The sequence below is a fragment of the Tursiops truncatus genome, chromosome 11 (genome assembly GCF_011762595.2).
Source record: "Tursiops truncatus isolate mTurTru1 chromosome 11, mTurTru1.mat.Y, whole genome shotgun sequence".
NCBI classification, from domain to species: Eukaryota; Metazoa; Chordata; class Mammalia; order Artiodactyla; family Delphinidae; genus Tursiops; species Tursiops truncatus.
This window is the reverse complement of record NC_047044.1, coordinates 10,005,172-10,026,377: the sequence shown is the minus strand read 5'-3', so window position 1 is coordinate 10,026,377 and position 21,206 is coordinate 10,005,172. Positions and strand designations below refer to the sequence as shown.

The following is a 21,206-nucleotide window of genomic DNA, read 5'->3' as shown; positions in this document are numbered from 1 at the left end:
CCCTCCCCAGAGAATGCGCAGTGAACGTCTGGAGGCTGGGCAGCGGGGCCGGGCTGGGTGTGTTTTCCCAGCACAAACCAACAGACTGGCTGCCAGGAGACCTGAGTGCTGGGCTTATCACCTCCCTCTCTCGGGGCCTGATTTCCTTGCCTAGAGAATGAAGAGGTGTGTCTAGAAAGCCGTTTTCCAAACTGCTGTTCGTGTACCATTAGGATGTATGTGGGCTCAGGTAAACGTGTGTTTTAACCATGAGTTATGTATTTCTTCTTTGGTTACCTTTTATTTGTGGCACTGGTTTACCAGTGTAATGTAACAGTTCCTTCAAAATAAATTTAAGCTTAAAAGCAAGCCAAATTAAAGCAATGATTAAGCACAAACTTGTAAAAGTGGCTCTTGAGTCCGCCAAAAACTGCACACGTGGTACGCAGGTGACTGCAGTACGGAAGCAATGGCCTACGTCAGCAGTTCTCAAAGTAAGCACTGTGGACCCCTATGAATACGGAGACCCCTTGGAGGGTTCAAGAGGTTAGAACCATATTCATGAAAACATCAAGGTGTTGTTTGCATTTGCACTGTGTTAACTTTTGCACCGATGGTGTAAAAACAACTGGATAAAACTGCTGGTGCCTTAGCATGAAGCAAGGCAGTGGCACCAAACTAACAGTCATCATGCTTTTCTCCTCTGCCACGCACTCATCGTAAAAAGTAAATTCATTCATTAAACAGCCAGCTTCACTTAAGAAGGCCCTTGATGAAGCCGTAAGAAATGTTAATCTCATTAAGTTTCGACACTGGTGTATTCGTTGTCATAAAATACACAGTATGCACAAGGCATTTCTGTGGCCTAACCACGTATGATGGTTGTCTCGGGAAAAGCACTGCGTGACTGTTTCAGCTGCAAGCAGAACGAGCTGCTTTTTTTGCAAGAGAAACTGTTTTTAGTCGAGAAACAACTGGCAGACAAACTACAGTTGTTCAGCGTTGGGTATCTAGGAGGTATTTTCTCAAAAATGAATGCGGTGAGCCTATCACTTCAAGAAAACAGCTGGCAGTATTTTGTGCCGGTGATAGAACTCAAGCTTTCAGACAATAACTGGAATTCTGTGGGCTTCCCTGGTGGCGCAGTGGTTGAGAGTCCGCCTGCCGATGCAGGGGACACGGGTTCGTGCCCCGGTCCGGGAAGATCCCACATGCCGCGGAGCGGCTGGGCCCGTGAGCCATGGCCGCTGGGTCTGCGCGTCCAGAGACTGTGCTCCGCAACGGGAGACGCCACAACAGTGAGAGGCCCGCGTACCGAAAAAAAAAAAAAAAAAGAACTGGAATTCTACAACACTGCTCTATGTCATGATGGGCTTGACAGCTTCCCCAAATTTAAAGACTTTCCTGATGAAACTGTGGTGATATTTACAACTGTGGGGTTTTGAGACTGTGTAACAAAATGGGTCAACATTTGGTAGCTAGGCACACTCAGCAAACCAATGTTTTCCAAGAATGACACGAAGCTGTGCGGGGGTAAAGAGCCAGGCAAAGTGCAAAAGATGCCAATGGTTTTCACGGTAACAGAGTGAAAAGTCTGAGGAGATGATTTCCGAGTGTCCACTGCAACCAACTTGTCAGAAACTACCCCTTGTCAGTTTTGGTGCAATACGAAAGAATATCCAGGGGGAATTCCCTGGCGGTCCGGTGGTTAGGACTCCACGCTTTCACTGCCGGGGCCCGGGTTCAATCCCTGGTTGGGGAACTAAGATTCAATCCCTGGTTGGGGAACTAAGATCTCGAGAGCCACGCAGCGTGGCCAAAAAAAAAGAAAAAGAAAAAAGAAAGAAAGAAAGAATATCCACAATTATCTGCAAAGGTACAACCACATATCTTTTCCAACTATGTACATATCTATGTGAGGCCAGAGTTTCTTCATATTTTTAACATATGCAACAACATACTGAATAAATGTAGCAGAAGATAGGAAAATCCATGCCTTCTCTGAAGCCAGGCATTAGAAAGATTCACAAAAATGTAAAACGATGCCAACTCTTTTCAATTATTTTTTGTTCTGGAAAATAAAGTCGATCTTCCATAAAAATGTTACTTATGTTAGCATGGGCTTGGTAAATTATTGTTTTTTTTAAATGAATTAATAAGGACCTTGAAAGTCCCTCACTTCTAATTTCTAATATGGTAAATATGGATAGATAACATTCAAATAAACAGTCTTTGAGATTCTCAATAATTTTGAAAAGCATAAAAGGATCAAACAGACCAAAAAGTTTAAGAACTGTTCAACTACATAATTCAAAGGGCCCATTCGGTGCTAAAAATGTCCACAGTTTTATTTATAGTTTCAGTCTCTTGGGCAACATCCCCTCTACAATTATGACCTTTGGTATAAAACAGGATGTCTTTTACTTTGTCCTAAATCTCCTTCTTTTAGAGTTCCAGGGGAATCTCCTATTCTATCACTCCGAGACATGTTGAGCAGAATTATGGGTACATATGGTTTGCTACAGTTATACACACACACACACACACACACGTTTGTAACAAATAACACTTCCTCCCCTGCATTTAGTATGTTCATGCTGTAGTTGTCTAACCAGACTGTAGGGGCTTTAAGGGCAGGAACTGTGCTCTCCAATGAACCAGCAAAGGTGACCAGCAGCTACCATGGGCCACCAAGATGTGTAAGCAGGCCCGGCCTTCCAGGAGCTTGGCGTCTACCGGGGAGATAAGGGCAACATGCAGATGAATGGTTTTCCCTGATGATGCAGGGAAGGAGAACGAACGTCTCGGGGATGCTTACTCCATGCCAGGTCTTACATGTGCTACTTAGACATCCCTCATAGAGTTACCGGATGTCTATCACTGAATCCACTCAACCACTCTGTCAGGTGGGTACCAACACCTCCATTCTCCAGATGGAAGTCAAGGCTGGCACAGGTGATATGAGTTGCCCAAGGCCACGGTCAGTAGCCAGAGCTGTATTTTCCCCTCTCACAGCATCCAGATGTCACATGGGGGCATGGGAATGAGAGGCCCTGGAGAGCAGAGGAAGGGGCTCTTATTCTGGGCTCAGAGCGGCGCATGCCCCAGCCCTGCTGGTCGCCTGCACCCCTGCCGAGTAGGCAGTAAGCCCGGGGCTCACCGATACGGCCAAGTGCAGCGGCGTGTTGCCGTGCTCGCCGCGGGCTTCGGCGTTGGCCCCGTGGGTCAGCAGCGCCATGACGCAGTCGAAGCGGTTGCGCATGACGGCCACGTGCAGGGCTGTGTTCCCCACGGAGCTGGTGCTGTTCACGTCACAGCCCCGCTTCAGCAGCAGGCAGGCCATCTGCGGAGACAGGGTTCCGGCCCGAGTCAGCAGGGTGCTCAGAGCAGCTGCGGCCTGTGGCACCTGGTGGCACCTGGGCAGGGCCGCTTCCTTCAGGTCTCGGGCCTCTGGAAAGCTCCAGCAATGGGAGGAGCCAAGGTGGTAGGCCCCAGTTCTGGGGGTGGCCCCAGATCTTGCCTCCCACACCGGCCACACCCCAGGAACTAGGGGACAAAAAGGTGAAGCTGTGGTGACTTTTTCAAAGGGCTTCAGGGTCCTTTCCTGGAGCTCACAGGACCCCATCCCTCCCTGCAAAGGTTCCTCTGGGCCCTGCCCCAGAAATGCCCCACCCCCTGCCACCCTGCCCAGGACCCTGCAAAGGCATGACCCCATCTGGGCCTTGGCAACACACACACTTGCTCACCCAACAGCCCCGGAGAGCCTGGACTTTGGACCCTGACAGACCTGAGCCCAAAGCTGAGCCCCACTTCATCCCCGTTGCCTGAGCTTGGAAGGGTCGCTGTACCCCTGCGCACCTCAGTTTTCCCTGCTGTGAAAATGGGAATGCAAGTGCCCACGTCACAGGGTGTGCTGACAAGGAACATGAAAACATACAGGAGGCCTGACTTGGTGTCTAGCTCCTGGTGGGAAGGCATCCACAGTGGTTGTCAGTCTCTTCCCTCCTGGCCTGTCACATTTACGAGTATCCCATCATCTTTGAGGGCATCCAGTGCACTGATAGCTGTGCTTCCTGGAGATAAGTGATCAGAGAGCTCCATCTTCCCAGGGGCTCAGAGCTTAGCTCAGGGAGAGGCCTCAGAGGAGATGCCGGCCAGGCTCTCTACAGACGAAACCAGAGCCACCATCTTCATCACCATCGGCATCGTCACCATCCGTCACCTTCTATTTGCGATGAGGTGCTTGACAATTTATGAAGAATTTTCTCATGCACTGCTTTGCTGACTTCACGATACCTCCACAGGCAGGCCACAGATCCCCAATTCACACATGAGGAAACCGCAGAGGGGACACTCACCTGCAATGCCAGGACACCATCCCTTCTTGGGCTTATCTCCTGGGCCCCCAAGTGCCACCTGCAGAGACCTCTCAGGAACCTCCTTCCCATAGGTAGCTAAGGAACAAAGGGCTCTGGGACCCTCCCCCTGCCCCGACTCACCCTCAGACCTGCCTACCTCTGCGGTCTTGGCCCAGTGGAGGGGGCTGGCTCCGTAGCGAGGGTCTTTGCTGTGGATCTGGCTGCTGTCCATGCTGACAATCATCTCAGCACACCTGGGGAGAGAGAAGCCACGTGGGAGTGAGGAAGGCTGGCGGGGGCAGCCTGACACTGGAAGAGGCCACGAATCAAGGCTACATCTACTGGTGAGGGAGAGCTCCTGCAAATACAGTTGCAACAGAACCAACCAGCATGCATACGGTGATACGGCAACGGTATCCTGAGCCCCTCAAGTCCCATCTCAAGCCCCCTCCTCCAGGAAGCCTTCCTTGCTGACTTCGGTCAGCAATGATCACGCTCACTGGTGCTGGCTGCAGCGTCAGACAGGCTTGAGGATAAGCCCCAGCTTCCCACTGGTGACCTCTGGAAAGTGGCTGGGCCTGTCTGTAACATGGGTGTCTGTGACTAGCACACAGCCACCCTCTATCCTCCCCTGCTTCCCAAACGACGGGTGTTGCAAGTAGTGACTGCGTCCTGTAGGAGGCAGTAGGCAGGGTGGTTTACAAGTGCAGTTGCTTTCCACTCCTAGATCGACAACCAAAAGAACTGAAAGCAGGGGTCAAGAAGATATTTGTATGCCAGTGTTTACTGCAGCATTAGCCACAATAGCCCAAAGATGGAAACAACCTAAGTCTCCACGGACATGTGAATGGATAAGCAGAATGTGGTATATGAAATGGAGTAATTCTGCCCTAAAAGGGAAGGACCTTTTGATACAGGCTACGACACAAACGAACCGTGAAGACATTATGCTGAGTCAAAGCGGGGTCCTGGGCCCAACCCAGCTCTCGGTGAAGCTCGGCTGAGCCAATACCAACAGCAGAGGGGCCCCCAGATTGGGGCTGGGATGGAACCGGTCCCAGTAACCCTAACACTTGTGATCCTTGGAGTATGAATGCGCGGGCTGCCACGTGGTGACGGAGAGATGTGCCCCCTTGGAGCCCTGAGAGGAGCGTGGCTGTGTGCAGGGCACACCCGAGGTATGAGACGACTCGTGTTGTCTCATCTGCAACGATCCACACGGGAGGCCTGGGATGTGGTTGCAGGTGTCTGAGGAGGGAGCAACCTGGGCCACATCGGGATCTTGGAAGTAACCTGTACCAAGAAGGTGACTGAAGCCAGTAGGGTGGCTGGAGCCAAGCTGGAGCAGGGCCACCGTGCCAGCCCTTGGGTATGGGAGAGCATCGCTCATCACGTGTGTCCATTCAGGTTGCAACCTGCAACTCGGTAACTGGGGGTGACTGGGGGTGGGAGCGCTGGGATTGTCTCCAACCATTTGGTCAAATCTTCCCGAAAGTTCTAGTTCATCTTGGCTGTACGAGGAAGAATCAAGGAAAGGAGGGTTTGTCCAAGCTTGGACCAGACCTTCAAGGGGACATCAATGCCCTCCAGGGGCCGAAAGGTGGGTGCAGACCCCAGAGGAAGGAAAACCCTGAGGGAGGGGGAGCATGCCTGCCCCCAACCTGAGGGCAGCCCCTCTGAGCTCATTTCTTGCTGCCCGTCTACCACATGGCTCTGGAAAGTACTGGGCGACTTCTGTATCCCCTGTTCCGGGCTTTCTCTCAACCACCTCTGTAAGGCACAGTGCCCGGGACTGAGGGACCACCTGACTCATTCACTCACTCATTCATTCTAGTTACTGTACCTGCTGGGCAGTATTTTGGGACAGTCATCTCTTTTATCCCTCCTACATACACACACACGCACGCACGCACGCACGCACGTGCACACACTGCACGTGGAGAAGAATTATCCTGAGACCAGGTTTCCCAGGGCTGGGGAGAAAGGAAGAAATGAGTGGTCTAGAGCTCCCCAGGACATGGGCCTGGCACCTGAGTCCCAGCAGGGCCACCCCCCAGGAAGGAGGGATGCCTCAGGCGGATGGGGCCCTGGGCCACCTTGCTAAGCATTCCTAGGTTTCGAGTCGGGCACAGAAGCTGCACCAGCACAGCAGCCGTGAAGGGGCTGTTCAGCTCAGATGTGGTGGGAAGCTTAAGATTGTTTATCTCCACTTTGGTAGAGGGAGGCTCACGGTCAGAAATTAAGGTGCATGACTGAGCAACTTTCAAAGTTCTATTCTCTGCACAGCAGAGTTCATGGACCGAGATTGACACTCCCACACATTTATCAAATACTTTCTTTGTACCAGGGCAGCCCTTGGCACCAGGATCTGACACGCACCTAATGAGCCTGTGGAGGCCACCGCTCGCCTGGGCAGGGGGACTGGCCGCGCAGACGGGAGGCCCCTCGGATCACGTGGGGCAGGGCAGGGTCTTACCCCTTCTGGGAGAACTTCATGGCCATGTGGATGGGGTAGCCGCTGGGCCCCATGATGTTGCAGCGAGCGTTGCACAGCAGCAGCACACGGACCATCTCCTGCTTCCCCAGCTGGCAGGCCAGGTGCAGCGGGGTCAGCCCTTGGTTATTCACCTGGTTCACACCAGCCGATGCGTTCTTCCCTAGGAGCTGACAGCAAGACCTCGGGGTGGGCAGGCGCCAAACACAGCGAGGCCCCTGGCCTGTCCCTCTGCTAACATCCACCGCTGTGGCCGTCCCTCTCTGGGGCCTCAGGGGAAGGGAAGCTGGACTCCACGAGAACACTGACAAGAACTTCGAGAGAAGCCACCAGGAAAGGAGGCTTTGGGGGGAGAGAGAAGCTGACTGTGCCGGTATTGGCTGGGCCGCTGGTCTGGCATGACTGTGGCGTGCGTGATACATTTCTCAATCAGGAAATGTAAAAGAGGTTGTACCTAGGATGGCCACTGGGGGCCTGGGTGGGAATGAGACTTGCTTTCCATTGCATACCCTTCTGTCCTGCCTGAATTTTTCAGCTACGTGTAGGTATTATTTTTTCATTAAACAAAACAAAACAAAACACCAGTATTAATAAAACAGCCATGAGGATTTTATTTCCTCGACTGTGGTTGAAAGCTGTTGCCCTGAGGTTAATTATGACCCCTGTGCACCCCTGTGACCGGCTGGGTCTGTGGACAGGCTAGGGACACAGCAGGTGCTGGCCGAGGTGCTGGCATCCAGGCCCGATTCAAGGGCCAGCCCCACCGCTCACAGCTCCGTGGCACCCCTCCCCGGGCACAAAACTTCGCTGAACCTCAGTCTCTTTGGCGAAGAGAAGAAGATAACGGCCCCCGCCCACAGAGGTTATCTTGAGACTTAACTAGAACACATAAAACACTGAGTACAGGGTCAGGCACGGGCCCAGCGGTAAAGGACAGATTGATAAGAGTGTGCACCCGCCCTCTGAATCGAGGCAGGTTCTACGTGCTACTGTGCTGAGCACACAGTGGGGTCTCGGTGAGGGCAGAGCTCAACAGTGGGCATAGAATTCCCTTCCCTGAGAGCATGAATCATGAGGCAGGAATCCAAATCTTCTGGAATAATGTGGTCCCATTCTGATGCCAAGGCACAGAGAAGGATAGAACCTTTAGAAGAATCTTCTAATTCTAGGCAGTAAAATACTGCCCAGTATTCTGTCTTTTCTATCTGATATATAAGGTAGCCTTTTCATCATTTGATCTACTTGCCTACAATTTTTATTTTTCTGCCCAGCTGATCAAAAATTTAACGGAAGGAGTGCCTTTGGTGCACATGCCTACAGGAGCCAGATGGAGTTTTGTTTGTTTTGAGTTACTGTAAAAAGTTAAGCTCAGGTCCTGCTGGACCACGGGCGCCTCCAGGCAGGGGCTGAAATTCACCCGGCCCAGGGGCCCAGCCTACAGTGAGTGATCAGGAGAAGCTGAACTAAACTGACTGACGGGACTAGACCTTGAGCTCAGTTTGCTGGGTTGGAGGACTTTCCCAGGGTTGTAGGAGCAAAGTGGCCGAGGATGTGTCTCCTTGACAAGCATGGGGAGGCAAGTGCCAGGTGGGGCTACACCCTCCAGGAAGGGGCTCAGGCCTCAAGGATCAAGGTGGGGACAGTGAGAGGCCCGGAGGGACACCTGAGCCCAGAGGCCCAAAGACAGCTGCGGCCGTGGTAAGGAGCGGCCAGAATCAGTCGCCCTGTCTCCACCCCTGCTCACCTGCAGCACTTGGGAATTGTCACTCTGGACGGCGTAATGGAAGGCGGTCTCTCCGTTGTTGTCGGTGACGTCCATCTGGGCGTGGCAGTACTGCACCAGCTCCACCAGGATCTCCCAGTCGCCCTTGCGGCAGGCCAGGTGCAGGGGAGTGCAACCTTCCTCATTCTCCCTGTTGTTGGCGCAGCTGCAGGGGAGGGCCGGGGAGGTGAGGGGTGTGGCACGAGGTGGGCGGGGCACTGAGAAAGCCAAGTGCAGACGCAGGGGAGGTGGGGGAGGAGCCCAAGAGCATTCGTGCCCTGCTCAAGCTGGCTGGTTCAAACTCAGGGCTGAGTCACAATTTACCTGTAACTGATGTGATCTGTATCGGTTTTTAGTTCAGTTTGCACACCTGTATGAGGGATGTGCCCTAGGGCCACACCAGCCTTAAGTGGGCAGTGGGCTGGCACAGAAAGAATCGCAGAAGGCAGAAATCTCACCAACCGCGGGCGATTCACTGAACTTTTCTAGGGTTCAATATCCTTGTCTACAAAAAAATAAAAATAATACCTGCCACGCCTGCCCTAGGAAATCGATAGAACTGTTGTGAGATCAAACACCATTCTGTCCAAGATCGTGCCGGTAAACTGTAAAAGGCAGTGAAGATCTTTGAGCTTTGGGCCCGGGAGCTGCACCAAGCTGCCTGAAGCAGAGAACTGGAGGCGTGGCTCCCTCAGGGCAGGATGGGGAGCTCGAGTCCTCTGGCTGGCACAGGGCCCTCCCCAGGGGCATGTTGGCCGAACAGACATACGAGACTAGCGTTCCGGCTTCCAGAAGGGCAACCAGGCCTTTGGAAGGAGACATCACGGATCTGAAGCCTCTTCAGCCCTCTGCAGCTGAGTGACCTTGCACAAGTCACATAACCTCTCACTGGGATGACACTACTTCACGGGCATGTTGAGAGGATTCAAGTTCATGGTGGGTATAAAACAGCTACCAGGGGCCTGGCACCTGGCAGGCACCCCAGAAATGTTACATTGTTCCTTCTGACTTTAGTCAGCATTCCCCTGCTCTAACCCAGAGGCAATGCTGCCCCTTTTGAAGTCAAACGTTCTGGGCAACCTTTGAGTTTATGGAGGGGAACTGAGGCTGGACTGAGACTCCCCATCCACACCCAGTATCCCCAGGGTCCTGCCCTCCTGCCCCACCTGGCCAAGCCTCCCGCCCACCTGATGATGCGGCTGTGATGGAAGCACTCTCGGATCCCCAGCTCCACCGCCAGGTGGGCCACCGACCAGCTGGGGTGGTTGCGGATGAGGTCGGTCAGCTGCTGCAGGACCTCAACATGCAGGATGTGGTTGGAGCTCTCGTAGAAGGGCGGCAACTGGGAAGAATACTGCTGGAAGTTCACCAGGGCATCGGCCTCTGTCTCCAGCTGGAAGAGCCTGAGGAGCCAGGGTAGAGGAGGAAGACACAGAAGTGAGCCGGGAGGAACCCTTGGCCTGTGCCCTTGATGGAATCTGAAGCCTTGTGTCCCTGCAAACAGGTGCCTGCCTGCTTCCTGCTGTGGACTGACCTGCTCCAGCTGGACTCCCTTCCCCCACCACACACACACACACACACACACACACACACACACACACACACACCCCTAAATGGAGTTGGGGCTTTCTTTTTATTTGAAAAGATTTCCTTTCCTTTCTTTCTTTTTCAAAAAATATCATCACGTATATTTCCACAAGCATTGTTGCAAATCCATGGTCCAGCATGAAAGCAAAACTCCCCAGGCACATGAAGAGATAAGAAAACATGAAAGATGGGACTTCCTTGGTGGTCCAATGGTTAAGAATCCGCCTTCCAATGCAGGGGACGCAGGTTCGATCACCGGTCAAGGAACTAAGATCCCACATGCCGCAGGGCAACTAAGCCCACGTGCCGCAACTACTGAGCCTGCACGCCACAACTAGACAGCTTGTGCGCTGGAACTACTGAGCCCCCGCACTCTGGAGACTGCACACCACAACTAGAGAGGAGCCAGCGTGCCACAACTAGAGAGAAGCCTGCACACCACAACGAAGAGCCCGTGCGCCGCGACGGAAGATCACACATGCCGCAACTAAGACCCAGTGCAGCCATAAATAAATAAATATTTTAAAAAAAGAAAATACGAAAGAAAACCAACAGAGACAATACACAAGAGAAACAGATCTATAACTGGGGGGTCTACAAATACTGAAGTTACCTGACACAGACTTTAAAATAACTATGACAATATTAGGATAAAATAGAAGATTCACAATTTTGGCAAGACACTTTAAACTATATAAAAAAAAGAACCAAGTGGATATTGCAGAATTTAAAGATACAATTGCCAAAATTAAGAGCTCAGTGGTTAGGTATAATAGCAGATTGGACAACGCTGAATAGAAAATTGTGAAAAGGAAGACAGGTAAGAAAAAAGTAAACAGAATAAAGCATGGAGAGACAAAAGCTTGGAAAATACAGGAAACTAGATAAAAGACATAGAATATATAATGAAAAGATCTAACATACATATAAGTGGAGATACAAAAACAGAATAGAAAAAGAATTGTACAGAAGCCATATTTGAAGAGTTAATGACTATGAACTTTCCAAAATTGATGGAAAACATTATTCCATTAATTTAAAATATTCTATAAATCCTCCTCTACCCCCTCCCGCCAAATCCACACTTACATTCCTCCCACTGAGCCACTGAGCAGTGGGAATTTATGTGTCTTTACCCTTTAACCTGGCTTTGTAACTGCTTTACCAAGAATATGGCAGAAGTGATGCCGTCCTAGTTTCTAGAGCAAGGATTTAAGAGACTGGAAGCCTCTATCTCTTCTTTCTTGGGACCCGGCCATCATACCACAGGGAAGCTGAAGCATCATGGAGATGACTCTTGGACCCTTAACCCTGGATAAACTTAACTCCTGGACCCTTAACTTAACTCCTGGACCCCAGTCCGGGAAGATCCCACATGCCGCGGAGCGGCTGGTCTCGTGAGCCATGCGCGTCCAGAGCCTGTGCTCCGCAACGGGGGAGGCCACAACAGTGAGAGGCCCGCGTACCGCAAAAAAAAAAAAAAAAAAAAAAAAGTGGGTCGTGCAGTCAAGCCACCCCAGCTAATACTATGTAGAATCAAACTGAGCCTTTCCCACTAAGCTCTGCTCAAATGGCAGATCTGTGGGCTAAATAACTGATACTGTTTTAAGCCACTAAATTTTGGGAGAGTTTGTTGCATAGCAACAACTGAAAATGACACATGTTGGTCAACATATTGTAACGTAGCAATAACTGACACATGTGCCACGTAACAACTGCTGAAAACAAAACACAAAGAGAAAACATTAAAAATGGCAAAGAGAGGGCTTCCCTGGTGGCGCAGTGGTTGGGAGTCCGCCTGCCGATGCAGGGGACGCGGGTTCGTGCCCCGGTCCGGGAAGATCCCACAGGCTGCGGAGCGGCTGGGCCCGTGAGCCATGGCCGCTGAGTCTGCGCGTCCAGAGCCTGTGCTCCGCAACGGGAGAGGCCACGACAGTGAGAGGCCCGCGTACTACAAAAAAAAAAAAAAAAAAAAGCGAAGAGAAAAAATGTTTTCAGAGGGCAACCATCAGACTCAACAATGAAACTCAACAATGGAAGCCAGAGATAATGAGATGACATCCTTAAAGGGCTAAAAGAAAATAAATGCCATGGAGAATTCTACACCCAGAAAAAAAAAAAAAAAAAAACTTCAAGTATGACGTTGAAATTAAAATATTTCACTAGTCAAACAAACAAATGCACCAGAGAGACAGTCTGACTGACTGTGACATTAGCAGACTCAAATAAAAGGAAATACAAAAGGATTTTCTTCTGGTAGAAGAAAGTTGATCCTAGATGGATGGTCAAAGATGCAGGAAAAAAATTAAGCACCATGAAAATGGTAAATATGTGAGTGAATCTAAATAAATATTGACAGTATAATGCCTTGTTGGGTTTAAAATAAAAATATTAATAAAAAACAATACATGGCATAGAAGTCTGGAGTGGGATAAATGGAGTTAAAGGGTTCTAAGACCCTTGTATTGTTCTGGAAGAGGCCAAAGTACCAATTATACCTCAGTAAGGCCAAGGATGTGTGTTACAATCTCTAGGGTTCTATCAAGAACTGTGAAGGGTACCACACGACCCAGCAATCCCACTACTGGGCATATACCCTGAGAAAACCATAATTCAAAAAGAGTCATGTACCAAAATGTTCATTGCAGGTCTATTTACAATAGCCAGGACATGGAAGCAACCTAAGTGTCCATCAACAGATGAATGGATAAAGAAGATGTGGCACATATATACAATGGTATATTACTCAGCCGTAAAAAGAAACGAAATTGAGTTATTTGTAGTGAGGTGGATGGACCTAGAGTCTGTCATACAGAGTGAAGTTAAGTCAGAAAGAGAAAAACAAATACCGTATGCTAACACATATATATGGAATCTAAGGGAAAAAAAAAAAGGTCCTGAAGAACCTAGGGGTAAGATGGGAATAAAGACACAGAACTACTAGAGAATGGACTTGAGGATATGGGAAGGGGGAAGGGTAAGCTGTGACAAAGTGAGAGAGTGGCATGGGCATATATACACTACCAAACGTAAAATAGATAGCTAGTGGGAAGCAGCCACATAGCACAGGGAGATCAGCTCGGTGCTTTGTGACCACCTGGAGGGGTGGGATAGGAAGGGTGGGAGGGAGGGAGACGCAAGAGGGAGGAGATACGGGAACATATGCATATGTATAACTGATTCACTTTGTTATAAAGCAGAAACTAACACACCATTGTAAAGCTATTATACTCCAATAAAGATGTTAAATAAATAAGTAAATAAATAAATAAAAGAACTGTGAAGGGTTTCAGATTTTACCCTACTTGCAAACTAACAAGTTAGCCTGACACAGTTTCATGGATGCTGGCAGAAGACACAAGGTTCCTGGATGAAGGACAAAGGGCAATTTATTACTCACAGCAGTAGCATTTGTGCCAGAGTATCAGCACTTGCGCCTATTCCCTGGGATCCATTTCCCAGAGGGTGACATGAAGAGGGTCAGGTGACACCTGCTCATGTTGCATTAGAAGACAGAAACCCTGAGCATAGGGAACTTGAATCTGTTATAATCATCAGTGAGAAAATCTGTCTAATCTTTGCTCTGGAGGAAAATATTATCTTTATTATATAGAAGAGTAAGCAAACCTACCCTTTGCTCTAGAGATAGACTCTACCTCTATCTTCCAAGGCTGTTCACAATACAAACATGCTTGTAAAGACAGTACGGAACAAAACTAGTCAGAGCCTCTGCTTGTAAGATGTACAGAAACACAAGAGACCCAAGGAGAACTACCTCCCAAAAGCTATCATTAAAAGATAATAATAGAGTATAAATTTCCAAGCTAATAGAGGCGGAAAAATAGAATAATAAGAAAACATTTAATCATAAATTGCAAAAGCATTATGCCAAGGGAAAAAACTCTGATTCATAAGACTACATGCTGTATGATTAAAAGATAAAACTATAGGGGTAGAAAGTAGATCAGTGTTGGGGCTTCCTTGGTGGCAAAGTGGTTGGGAATCCGCCTGCCAATGCAGGGGACACGGGTTCAAGCCCTGGTCCGGGAAGATTCCACATGCCGTGGAGCAACTAAGCCCATGCGCCACGACTACCGAGCCTGTGCTCTGGAGCCCGTGAGCCACAATTACTGAGGCCCACGTGCCTAGAGCCTGTGCTCCACAAGAAGAGAAGCCACCGCAGTGAGAAACCCACGCACCGCAACTAAGAGTAGCACCCATTCGCTACAACTAGAGAAGGCCTCTGCGCAGCAATGAAGACACAACACAGCCAAAAACAAAAATAAATAAATTTATTAAAAAAAAAAAGTAGATCAGTGTTTGCTAAGGGCTGTGGTGGGTGCAGAGGCATTACTACAAAGGAGCACGGAGGAAATTTGGGGGATAACAAAGAAGTTGTGCATCTGTATTGTGGTGATGGTTACATGAGTGTGTACCTTTATCAAGATCCATTGAATGATACACTTAAAATTGGTAAATTTTATTTTTTGTAAATTGCATCTCAATAAAGCTAAAACAAAACAAAACAAAAACCAAAAAATAAAAAGAAGACAAGAAAGAAAGGAATAAAGAAAAGAAAATAGGTGGAAGAATAACCAAAAAAAAAAGCAAACAGTAAGACAGTAGATTTAAACCCAAATATATCAGAATTACATGAAGTATAAATAGACTAAATGTTCCAAATAAATATAAGAAATAACAGACTGGATAACAGGGAAAAGAAAAGACAACTACATATTCTTTACAAGATTAAAATTATAAGGAAATATATAAATACTAACCAAGAGAAACCTGGTGAAGCTATATTAATATTAGAAAAAGTAAAGCTTAAGGTAAAAAGCATTGCTGGACACAAAGAGGGACAATTTGTAATGATAACAGTTTCAATTCACTAGGAAAATATGATAATTATGTATCTAATAATAAAACTCCAAAATAAAGTCAAACTTGACAGAATTAAGAGAACTAGACAAATCCACAGTCACACTGATAGATTTTAACATATTCTACTAGTTTCTTACACAAAAAGCAGAGCAAAAAAAAAAAAAAATCCCTATTGGATATAGAACAATTAATAAACTTGACCTAACAGACATATATAAAGCACTATTCCCATCAAGTACAGAATACACATGCTTCTGAAACACACACACACAAAATTATAAATATTGGTCCCATGCTGGGCCATAAAGCAAATCTAAACAAATTTCAAAGACCTGAAAATATTTAGACTATGTTCTCCAACCATGATGCAATTAAGCTAGAAATCGATAACAAAAAGATAACGAAAAATTTCCCATATGTTTACAAATTAACCAAGATACATACAAATTATCTACGGTTCAAACAAGAAGTCACGGTAAAATTTGGGAACTACCTTGACTCGATGACAATGCAAACATCACATATCAACTTTGTGAGATGAACTTCCACTTCTGGCTATGACAGAGGAGTTTGTACCAGACTAGCCTTCCTCGTGAAAACAAATATAAAGGCAGGATTAAATTCAAACAAATATTTGAAGGTTCTGGAGAGAACCAAACGCAGGCAAGGCATAGCGGGCCAGGATTTTGAGAAAAGGGAAGCACACTGAGGTATGCCCCACATTTTTACTCAGGGAACTGAGGGAAGCCCCATGTTTTTATTCAGTTTAAAATAAAAGAATAAAGGTAAAATATAGTCATTTTTAGAGACAGAAAAACAGAGAATCCACTGTCAGCAGACTTGCACTAAGAGACTTAAGCAGAAAGAAAACTATCTCAGATGGAAGCAACATAATGCAGGAAAGAATAAAGAACACTGGAAAAGGTATTATGTGGGCAAATCTAAACTGACTGTGTTTTGGGTTTTTTTTTTTGGCCATGCCACACAGCTTGTGGGATCTTAGTTCCCTGACCAGGGATTGAACCTGGGCCCTCAGCAGTGAAAGCATGGAGTCCTATCCAGTGGACGGCCAGGGAATTCCCTGAATTGACTGTTTCTAAGAACAATAAAAATGTTTGGGGGTATACTGATAGAAATATTTACATATATATTTAATTAAAATGAAAATACATCACAAAAAGTTGATGAGATGGATAAATGGAATTGAAATATTCAAAGGTTTCTGCATTGTCAGGGAAGTGTCAAAGTACCAATTTAAGGTAGACTGTGGGACTTCCTTGGTGGTCCAGGGCTAAGACTCTGCGTTCCCAGTGCAGGGGGGCTGGGTTCCATCCCTGGTCAGGGAACTAGATCCCACATGCTGCAACTAAGAGTTCACATGCCGCAGCTAAAGAGCCCTCGTGCCGCAACTAAAAAAAAAAAAAGGATCCCACACAGGGCAACGAAGATTCCACAGGCTCCAACCAAGACCCAAAGCAGCCAAATAAATAAATTAAATTAAAATATTTTTTAAAAAGGTTAGACTGTAGTAAGTCAAGGGTGCATGTTGCAATTTTTAACTACTTAAACATGAATAAAACAGCTCATGGACAGGGGAAATGGCATTAGTATACATACAGCAGCATTTGGCTTAAACATGGTCAAAAGTTGGTTCTTTGAAAAGACTTTAAAAAATCAATAAACCCCTAACAAAACTCAATGAGAAATACAGAAAACCCGAAGTACCATCTTTTCAGATTCTTCAGATGTTAAAAAGAATAAAAGAGGACATTATGAACAACTTTATGTCAATGAACTTGACATTTCTTGAAAACACAACATACCAAAACTGACACAAGAAGAAGGAGAAAATCTGGTAGTCTGGTATCTATTAAAGAATTGAATACATATTGAAAAGCTTCACACAAAGGAAACTCCAGGCTCAGATGGCTTCACCCATGAATTCTTCCAGACATTTAAGAAAGTAGTAATATCAATCTTAAACAATTTTCAGAAAATAGGAGAAGGATTACTTCTCAACTTTTTTTATCAGCCAGTTAAAGCTGACACCAAAACCTGATAAGAATGTTTTTTAAAAAGAAAATTACAGGATAATATCTCTCATAAACATAGTGCTGAAAATCCTAAACAAATATTTGATTTGATCTAGCAATATACAAAAGGGATGCTACATCGTGACAAGGAGAGATTTATTCCCAGAATGTATGGCTGCATTAACGTTTCAAAACCAACCAATCACCCAGTCAATGTATAATTCACCACACTGACAAAATAAAGGAGAAACTAATGAGCTAATACATGCAAATCTCAATTGTTTCAGTATGAGCATTTGATAATATACAACACCCATTCATGAATTTTTAAAAAAGGAAGCTCTTAGAAAACCGAGAATAAAAAGGAATATCCTTAATGCAACAGACGGTATCTGCAAAAAACTTAGAACAAACATCATGCTTAATGGTATGATGTTGAAGCTTTCCCTCTTGAGACAGGAATGAGATAAGGATGCTTGCGTCACCATTGTACTCATCATTCTTACCAGTGCAGCATGGCAAGAAAAATAAATAATAAGTATAAGGATTGGAAAGGAAGAAGCAAAAACTGTCATTATGTTCATGATGATATGATTATGTTCTCAGAAAACCCAAAAAGTCCTACAGATAAATTATTAGAACTAATAAATGAGTTTAGCAAGGTTGCTGAACACAAGATGAATATACAAAAGATCAACTGCCTGGCTATACAACAACAAACAGGTAGAAAATTAAACTTTAATAAATATCATTTATTTATTAAATTATTATGTCAAACACTAGGAATAAACCTAACAAAATATGTCCAAAACGAATGTGCAGAAAACTACAAAGAATTATTGAGAGAAATTAAAGAAAACCTAAATAAGTGGGAGGGTATTTCAGGTTTTATAGTCTGGAAGACTAGACAGTATTAAGTTGTCAACTCTTTTTTTTTTTTTTTTTTTTTTGCGGTACGCGGGCCTCTCACTGCTGTGGCCTCTCCCGTTGTGGAGCACAGGCTCTGGACGCGCAGGCTCAGCGGCCATGTTTCACGGGCCCAGCCCCTCCGCGGCATGTGGGATCTTCCCGGACCGGGGCACGAACCCATGTCCCCAGCATCGGCAGGCGGACTCTCAACCACTGCGCCACCAAGTTGTCAATTCTTACTGAACTGATCTATAGAGTCAGTGCAACACCAATCTTAACTCTCAAGAGCAGAGGCTTTGTTTCTTTCTTTCTTTGCTTGTTTCTTTTGTGGGTGGAACTTCTTTGTCCCATAAAAATGCAAAGAGTTGAGAATAGCCAAGATAATCTTGAAGAAGAAGGAAGTGAGAACTTGTTCTACCAGATATCAAGATTTATTATGAAGTTACAAGGCAGCATTGTATTGGTGCAAGAAAAGAAAAATAGAACAGTGACTAGAAACGAATTCATTCCTACAGGGAGGGACGCCTGGATTTATGTCCAATGGCATTCTAGAGCAGTGGAAAAGCACAGTTTGTGATAAAAGGTCCTGGGAAAACTGAATCTCCAGCTGAAAAACAAGAAAAAGAAACTTGAGTCCTATTTCACACCATACATTAAAAAAAAAAAATTCCAGGTAGATTATCAACCTAGTTGTAAAAGCAAAACAATAAAGCTTCTAGAAGATAAGATAGAAAAATATCCGACTTCCCTGGTGGCACAGTGGTTAAGAATCCGCCTGCTAATGCAGGGGACACGGGTTCGAGCCCTGGTCCGGGAAGATCCCACATGCCGCATGCAACTAAGCCTGTGCGCCACAGCTGCTGAGCCTGCGCTCTAGAGCCCGCGAGCCACAACTACTGAGCCCGTGCACCTAGAGCCCGTGCTCCGCAACAAGAGAAGCCACTGCAACGAGAAGCCTGAGCACCACAAGGAAGAGTAGCCCCCGCTTGCTGCAACTAGAGAAAGCCCATGTGCAGCAAGAAAGACCCAACACAGCCAAATAAATAAATAAGTAAGTAAATAAAAAGATACATGCACCCCAATGTTCATGGCAACATTATTTACAATTGCTAAGATATGGAAGCAACCTAAGCGTCCATCAACAGATGAATGGATGAAGAAGATGTGGTACATTCCATACAATGGAATACTGACTCAGACCCAGGCCCTGTCCTTCCAGAGCTCTGTGGTCTGGTGGGGGAGACAGATGTGCAAACAGACATGTGGCAATCCGTGGCAAGAGGGGCGGACAAAGGTACAGACACTGCTGAGGGAGAACAGAGGGGTGAGCACAGGCTCACAGAGCAGGGACACATGAGTCGCAGGCCAAGGAGTGCAGGAAGAGCATTCTTAGCAGATGGAAAAACAAAGGCAAAGAAAACGTGTAAAGAGTGAAGGTCTGTCCGGGGAACATGAGTCTGACACAAGCCCATGTACCCCACATTGACCCCACTGAATGCCGGGTCCTGATCCACCTTTTCTGGCTACTGCCTGAGCCCCTCGAGGGCAGAGACCTGCCACTGGTGGAGATGGGCTGTGGGCTGGATAAACAGTGAACGGGCAAACCTTAGGGTGTGTGTCCAGGCAAAGTCCCAGCACAGAGGGCATCAACAGTCAGTCGCCTTTCGAGAAGTAAAGATCACGTGTCACACACGCTTTGATCATTCCTCCCAGGATTCCTGGGATGTGCAGCCCTGCTTCTGCTGCGATACCAGCGAGGGGCTGGCGGGCTTCATCAAACAGCATTATGTCACAAATCAATGTCAGCAGTAAATGATTAACTCGTACCAGGAAGAGAAGTATGGACGTTATCACAATGTACACGGCGGTGCTACAAGTGACCACCACGGGGCTCACCCCAGAAGAGCCAGGCGCCTGGACCATATGTCAGGCTGGGGGCCCAGGATGGGCCCAGCTCATCACGCTGCAAAGCGGCCCGCCTGGAGGAAAAGGAAGAGGTGGGCTCTGGAGCCAGGATGTCTGTACCCCAGCTCTGCTATGAGTGGCTTTGTGACCTCAGGCAAGTTACTTAACTTCTTTGAGCTTTGTTTCCTCCTCTGTAAGAAGGGGTCAATAATAGCCCTACCTCTGGGGACTGTGGTGAGGACAGAGGGAGCTAACAGTTAGACCAGCACCTCACACATGCACTAATATAACGCGATACTATCATTGATGCCGTCTGTATCAGCCAGCGTCCAACTCTCCACCCACAGGGGTGTTGTGGGACTCCCAGGCCTTAGGGAATAAAACCTGAGGATTCAGAAGACCCTGATCCCCTCCCCCAGCCGGAAGCTCTGCAGTTACAGGACAGGAGCACCTCTACCTGGAGGCTGGAAGCAGGACCCTCACACCTCCGTCCAACACACTTAAGTACTTTGGGGACAAAGCCCTCCAGGCAAGTAAAAGAGGAGACTTAAAAGACAGGACCTCGGCCCCCTGAAGAGGAAGTCCAGTACACCAAGCCTTCTCTCCACAAAGCGCAGGGTGTTCAGAGCAGTGGAGAAGCCCCCACGATGACTACCCCCAGTGAAAAGCCCAGGGCGCTGGCACAGTGCCCCCATCCCCCCAACAGCCCTCACTCCCAGCGACTCCCAGGCCTTGGCATCACCATTTCTGCAGCTCTTCAGAACCTCTGCTCCAGCCTCCCACCCTCCATCCTCCATCCGCGCCTCCCAGCTCACTCCCTGGACGACAGGACAGCCAGATGGGTGAACGAATGAAGCAGGACCGTCAGCCGTAGCCCAACTCAGCCCTGGTCTGCCAAGCTCCCTGGACCCTGCATTTGGGGTCCTTGGTCACTCCTCCCCCCTTTTCCCAACCGGCCCTGCAGCTGCTCAGTTTCCTCAGCCCTGTCCTGGATTCCTAGACGTTCCTCTAGCCCACGGAGGGGGGCCCAGCATGCCCTGAGAAGAGCAGCTGTCCACCCCTTGCAGGCTCCCCTGAACAAACGTCGGCCAGCCAGCCCCTACAAGGACAGTCACGCCGCCTTAAGGACCCAGGGCTACAGGTGATCCCTGGGCCTTCCCCGACTTGACCTTCTCGGCTTCCCCATCCTTCCTCCCTCCCTCCATCTGTACGGGTCAAGCCTCGAGGGAGGCAACAGTCCTCCAGCCCCAGCCCCTGCTGCCGGGACCCTGATGGGCTGGAAGGTGTCGAGTCCA

General features: G+C 47.7%; 1 protein-coding gene across 4 annotated transcripts in view; it reads right to left on the bottom strand.

Moving 5' to 3' along the window:
• The window catches only part of PLA2G6 (phospholipase A2 group VI), a 50,374-nt gene that overhangs the window by 18,561 nt on the left and 10,607 nt on the right, over window positions 1–21,206 (bottom strand). For 2 of the 4 annotated variants that reach the window (XM_073788183.1, XM_073788184.1), the window contains exons 4-9: window positions 9,781–9,996; window positions 8,576–8,759; window positions 6,814–7,001; window positions 4,495–4,591; window positions 3,726–3,851; window positions 3,140–3,322 (exon numbers count right to left, since the gene is read on the bottom strand). In XM_073788183.1, coding sequence (XP_073644284.1) covers window positions 3,140–3,322; window positions 3,726–3,851; window positions 4,495–4,591; window positions 6,814–7,001; window positions 8,576–8,759; window positions 9,781–9,996 — 994 coding nt within the window. The remainder of the gene's footprint in view (window positions 1–3,139; window positions 3,323–3,725; window positions 3,852–4,494; window positions 4,592–6,813; window positions 7,002–8,575; window positions 8,760–9,780; window positions 9,997–21,206) is intronic. The other 2 variants (XM_033866060.2, XM_073788185.1) reach the window with 1 other exon arrangement.